The sequence below is a fragment of the Amyelois transitella genome, chromosome 17, assembly GCF_032362555.1.
Source record: "Amyelois transitella isolate CPQ chromosome 17, ilAmyTran1.1, whole genome shotgun sequence".
In the NCBI taxonomy this organism is placed as follows: domain Eukaryota; kingdom Metazoa; phylum Arthropoda; class Insecta; order Lepidoptera; family Pyralidae; genus Amyelois; species Amyelois transitella.
The window spans coordinates 8,270,320-8,277,008 of NC_083520.1; the positions used below are offsets into that span (position 1 = coordinate 8,270,320).

General features: G+C 34.4%; 1 protein-coding gene across 1 annotated transcript; it reads right to left on the minus strand.

The window, feature by feature from the left end:
* Positions 1-3,342: 3,342 nt before the first annotated feature.
* On the minus strand, positions 3,343-5,791 carry LOC106134260 (zinc finger protein 277). The gene is made up of 2 exons (XM_013334257.2): positions 5,456-5,791; positions 3,343-5,281 (listed from the first exon to the last, which is right to left on the minus strand). Exons 1-2 carry the CDS (start codon positions 5,703-5,705, stop codon positions 4,239-4,241), a joined length of 1,293 nt encoding a protein of 430 aa, XP_013189711.2. The 5' UTR covers positions 5,706-5,791; the 3' UTR covers positions 3,343-4,238.
* Positions 5,792-6,689: the final 898 nt, after the last annotated feature.

The window sequence follows — 6,689 nt, forward strand, 5'->3', positions numbered from 1 at the left end:
CTAAAGTAAGAATAAGCGTGAAGAGGTTTCAAACAAAATATGTATGTATACAAACTCACTTTTGCATAAGTCGGCATAATAGGTACTTAGGTAGTTTATCCACTGTCCGCTTCACATGTTAAGTTCTAAGAAAAAACCTGTTAAAAGTGTAGTTACATATCAATGTTGAGTGTCTTGTCTGTTAATAAGTTATTGTATATAAAATTTAGGTTCAATAAGCATATTGAATACTTAGTACTTAACTTACTAGTCTGGCGTTTATTTAAAAAAAAAACAGAACTTTAGCGATCGGCTTTCGTTCTTCGGATACACGTCAAACGATTAGGTAGGTCATCATTTTATTGCTTTGTTCGTTCATATAAATACTTTATACTCTACGTTTCGTTCACCCATAGATTATCTTCCAGACTATAGTTCGAGTACACCAAAAACAGGTAGAGCAGTATGAAAGTAGGCCCGCCCCAATTTGTAATATAAGAAACTCTTCAAAGTCGACACACTGCGGCGCAGCAGCAGAACAGTTTGGTGTGTTCGGACGTATCGAATATAAATAAATAACAAAATTTAGTTTGACTTAATATTTAAATATTAAATAATATAGGTAGATATGGCATTTATATATAGATAATACCCAAACTGAAAATAAGATGTACTTTATAACTTTGGTAATCCACTATCAATAAGTTCCTAATTTTTGTAAATATGACGTTTCTATTCCTATTTTTGTATACCGTAAATAAAAGAAGTACCTTTACTATTTGTAAGTAGAATAAACTAATCATAGAGACAAGTTTCGAGTAAATTAATGGACCTTTCTTGATTGTTTTTTTTTATTAATTTCCTTCAGAGATTTCGATTTCAGCAAGAAGATACCCAGTACCTTTAAAATGAAAATACCCGACACTCAAATTGAACCAATATACCTAGTTACGCTGATGTTAGACCCCCATCATCGGATGATATTTGGGGGTCAAGTCTGTAAAAAAATGTGTCAATAATTTGTTTACAGAGCAACTAAGTACATCAATTATCTAAATTCGACAGCACGTCGCCCTAGGGTCGCATTGCAGACAGAGAATATCCCAGACTAGCTGTGCCCGCGACTTCGTCCGCGTGGAATAGTTATTTTGGGCATCATTTAAGCCCTCAAGGATGAATAATTTTCCCCGTTTTTTTTTTCACATTTTCCATTATTTCTTTGCTCCTTATCATTGCAGCGCGATGTTATATAACCCAAAGCCTTCCTCGACAAATGGTCTATTCGACGCAAAAAGAATTTTTCGATTCGAACTACGTAGTTCCTGAGATTAGCGCGTTAAAACAAACAAAGTCTTCAGCTTTATAATATTAGTATAGATAGATTAACAGACAGATCGCTTACCGATCTATTGTGACGTAAATTGATCACTGTATGTGTTCTTCTTTTTACAGTTTGAATACTTCATTACTTTTCATGTATATACATAGGTACATATAAAAAATCATGCCTGTTCCCGGCAGAGACCACATCTTTCCACTTGCCACGATACTTCTTTCGCTTCGTCCACATCCATAACTCTCTTCATGCAAGCTCGTCGGTTTCGGTATTCTTGACCTGTCCTTTTGTCAAAACGTCTCCGATTAATTGACCAAGGTACTATTCGTCTAATTCCTACCCCATCTAATGTTCTTTGTTAGTATATTTTTTTCTTATTCAACTTCTATTTTTGCGTAGCTTTCAACTCTCGCGATTTGAATCATACCTACTCAATTTAAAAAATAGGTCTTCATCTGCCCCTCCTTTTCTAGAATTCTGGCGTTATAAGTAGAACTCCACCTCACAAAGAATTTTTGTACCTTACTTAAATTTGAATGAGTTTTATTTCAATCAACCTGATGGTAAGCAAGATGGATCTATGATTCCGCACGCAAGCTAATAATGTTTAGGTATTCAACCTTGAAAATTCCTAAGTACATCTCTCATCTGGATAGCAAGCGACTCGGCAATAAAAAACAACATAAAATATAATCACGTCTATATCTCCTGCGGGGTAGACAGACCCAACAATCATCAAAAGACTAATGGAATTGAGATTGATAGGTTGCTAGTCCATCGCCTAAAAGTGGAATCCCTAGTACCTATACATACTTATAAGCCTATCCCTTAGTCGCCTTTTACCACATCCGTGGGAAAGAGATGGAGTGGCCCTATTATTTTTCTACTGGTGCCGGGAACCACACGGGATAAAAAAAACAACCTTCCCACAAAAATGTTAATTGACTCACACCGAACAAACAAGTTGATTCTCAGCCTTGTACGCCTAATGCCGGTGTAATGAGTATAGTATACTGATGAAATGTTCAATTTAGATAAACATTTGTTGCTGTCACTCCATCCCCTGTAATGTGACACGGACAGGGCAATTTCCTGCAACTTAGCTATCGTTAGGCTCATATCCGCTGAGGGAGGAGCTATCTACATAAGCGATAGACAACAGAGATGTTATCGTGGTACAAGGTCAGTTGAGGCCTACTACGATCATGTATAATAATGAAAGAAATTTCCTTTTGCACATACAGCAAAATTGAAATAAATCCAGTGTAAGACGAGTGGTTTATATTGCGCACAATGCGAGGACAACCTATAATACCCTGTGACTATACACTCTGGAATAAAACTTATCTTTTTGTCAATATAATTTTGATATTGTGCCGTGTAGTTCCCGGCACCAATAAAAAAAAGAATAGGACCACTCCATCTCGTTCCCATGGATGTCGTAAAAGGCGACTAAGGGATAGGGATGGGCTAGCAACCTGTCACTATTTGAGTCTCAATTCCATCATAAAGCCAAACAGCTGAACGTGGCCTATCAGTCTTATCAAGACTGTCGGCTCTGTCTACCCTGCAAGGGATATGGACGTGATTATATGTATGTATGTATAATTTAATTACATTGTATGCTTGTAAACTTAAACGGTTTTTGTCTTTAAAGTTTCAGTTAGGTACTTTATTTATTCCAGCCAATTTGCTTAAAATCAAAACTTACGACCCCACGAAGTGAATACAGTAGAACGTGTGAGATAATAATCAAATTACATCCCCTAGGCTAGGCAGTGCCAACTGAATATACGTACGACATAACATGACAAACATACATGGATACTATAGGTATGCTGCTATGCGGGCGACGAAACTAAGTTAATTCTAGAGCTTTGCGGGATTCGAAGTTTCATGAAACCTCTTGATTTTTATTACAAATTCTTGTTTAATACAGTACAAGATTTCGTACACCTTCTTAGTAAAGGTTTAATGGGGATTCGAAAAAAAAACATCTCATAATAATTTATGTATTGTCTATTACAACTATATACACAATATCGTATTGAAATGTACATATTTAAAACAAATGAGTATAATTTTAAGGTCCATTTTTAAATTTGTTTATAAGATAAAATTCAAGGGAATACAGTTTTTAAACCTACAAAACAAGGATTATTACAGTCAAATAAATCTTCCATACTTATATTATGAAAACATTTTCATACTAGGCAACAAAGAAGGTCAATGGTCGAATCGGTATATTTAGGTTAAAATGAGTGTGGCGCAAAAAAGACACAGGCTCTAATCCCACCCCGGCCATGTACCAATGACTATTTTCGAAGTTATGTACATTAGTTTGAACACTAACCGATGCTCTTACGGTAAAAGAAAACATCCATGATCCATGGTCAAAGGCATACCCTGGGCTCCTCTCCAGAGTGGGAGGATGCAACCGGGACTTAAAGTAGTAGGGGGTAGACTTTTATAGTTGTTGTAACAAATATACTAAGAATGTGCTGTGTATATTTTGATAAAATTACAGATAGACTTAATCGAATAGTAAAGGCAATTCTTTCTGGAAATCCCCACAGCAAAGCCTTGGAAATAAGTCTACTTAAATATATAACATCAACAAAAACATCATGAAGAAGACTGAAGAAAAAAGCCTTTCTACAGTTGTACCCATAAAAATAGCTGCAAAAATCAAAAGCCTTAAGTAAGGCCGGTTTTACACTTTACGCATTGCTTCACCTTCTTAAAAAGCTGGTATGCTGTGACGAAAGATGAACATCACCAGCCCTTCAAAAAGGCCAAGAAAATGTAGCCTTGTTGGAGAAATGCCTGTAAAAGACAGCAACTTCATCAAAAATATATGTATGTCACTTAATGAAGAGATGTATATAGATGCCATATAAATGTCCAATCTTTATTCCATTCGTCAATCGTTCAACACAGCCATGGCCATTTCCTTAGAAATACTATCAGACATACTATTCCTCCTATTAATTTCCTGTTCATCACCGGACCACCAACTTTCATCATCATCTTGTATAAAACAGAGGAAAAGATCATCTTCGTACGTAGAAAAATAATACTCCGGTTGATCCCATTTTTCCTTCTCCAGGGCCCAATGCTGTGCCTCTCTCAAATGCTTTACGAGGTTCTTCGAATCGTCAAATTTTGAGTCACACGACAAACACTGCTTTAAATGTATCTGACGCCTTATGTAATTGACTATTTTAATTTTGTGATAGAAGCTGTAGCCTTTTGTTAAATCTATAAATGAAAATTCGTGTTGCCGTTCCATGTGATCTAAAATATTATCATATTCCATTTCTGTGTGTTCACACAATAGGCAAGTTATTAAAGGTCCATTCTCTTCAGTCCATTCTGACCATTCTGGATCACTATCCACATTTGAGTCATGCTCGTAATCAGTCCTCGTAGGCCGATGTTGCTTTGTTCTTTGCCTTATATTTCTCGGTTTCTCTTTATCGCCTATATAGTTGACTAGAAAATATTTATCATACTCTTTGTTATCAGGATTGATTCTTTTATGGCCTTTTTTACGCATGTGCTCCTTAAGTATGAAACGATCTTTGAACTTTCCTTCACAGAAAATGCATTTTAAACTTATTAATTTATTGTCAATAGTGTCTATAAGCTCATCAATAAAAATTAGGTTATCTGGTTTCGCTATATGGAAATTATGTTTTTCATATAAATGATTTAAATAATCAACTCTAGTAGATGTTGACTTGAATCGGCAAAACAAGCATTCTCTTGTGTAATTCTTGTCTTCCCGTTCGAACTGGTGTCTTTCTAGAAGTTTCTCTAGTTTCGCTTGTTGTAAATTCGTTCTCAACTCCTTGTCTTCTGGGAGAATATCACTCAGTAAATAGTACTCTTCATTATGAGATATTGTGCCATCTGGTTTCTTATCAAGCAGCATTGTTGTACAAAAATATGGAACATTTTGATCTGTAATTAAAAATAAAATATAATAAATATTCAAATAAATAAATTGAAAACAATGAAAACGATACTTCCTTATTTGAGAACTAATTTCCAAAGGTTTAGACATAAGTACAAAATATTCTTGAGGTAGGTACCCTATTTACTAAAAATATAAAACAGGTGTAAAAGATTTCTAACCTGCAAAACGCAACTTCCAATATTTGAGGTATGCACCAATATCCGCAATTTGATTCATATCAGCTATTACCAGCCGATGTTTCATGAACAAATGGGTAAGCAACTGCTGTTCAAAAGCTGGAAGACAGAATTTTTCCTCGCACAAAACACATAGACATTCCATGGATTCTTCACTCTTGAATATCGTAGGATTTTCAATTTTCTGATGCAACGTCAATGGACCAAAATATTCTTTTTCAGTTGCCGACATTATTACTTACTGCTAACTTCGGACTTAGTTAATAATTTAATTTAAATAATGTGACGACCGTAAAAATATTTATTTTTGTTTGACAAATAGACAATGGCTGACACTGACAATGCAATTCAATGACAGTGACAGATAATGATTCAACAAAAGACGGACAGTGAATTTTTTAAAATGTTTATGGGCTTTGGTCTGTAATTTCTGTAAACCCTAAGGTGTTAGATTCGACCCCAATCAAGTCTACCAAATATATTAAATGTAGGTATTATTATAGGGATGCTTAAATACCCAAGTGTTAGGCAGCTGATAATAACTAAGTTCTTCTGTTGTTAGGTTCTTACCCGTCAAAGAAGCACAAGTAGGTAGGTAGGTATTTGCAAGATAAATGTTAACACTGGTCGGCAAAAAAAAGTCCAGGATCAAAAAGATTAAAATGTTATTCTTACTGGCTTTGGTTAGCAGAATGCAAATCTGTTTACAGATGTATGCTACCACGTCTAGATTTCGAGATAATGCCGTTGAAATAAAATACCGAAATTTATATAATAAAATATCTATTTATTTTGAAAAAAGATGAAGAAGAAATTGTAATGTTTTTATTTTACAATATGTTGAAAATGTTAATTTAAAAAATATACTTAAGAATTAAAAAAACTAACATTGATTAAAAAATTAGCGTTATTTTGTAGATGGCTTCCTTCTATAATTTTTAATTTCTGTTTCTCGATTTATTCCCCAGCTAACATTGCAACTTGCCATTACATCTTTTTTACATAATATTATGTAACACATTTTTAAAGTTATATCAGCGTAATTATGTATTCCATTATATAATAATAAAACTACGAATAAGGAGCAAAGTTACTCAAAGTTTAAAGTTAGTTTATATTATAGTTAGAAAATAATGAATAAAATAAACACAATCTCGCCTCTATCCATTACGGGGTACCTCAGGGGTAGACAGAGCCAACAATTACGAAAAGACTA

Excerpts from the sequence above, each read along its gene's own strand:
- LOC106134260 (XM_013334257.2), bottom strand. The coding sequence starts at position 5,705 with ATGTCGGCAACTGAAAAAGAATATTTTGGTCCATTGACGTTGCATCAG. Across the intron at positions 5,282-5,455 it reads TTGGAAGTTGCGTTTTGCAG|ATCAAAATGTTCCATATTTT; the intron begins GTTAGAAATCTT and ends TTTTAATTACAG.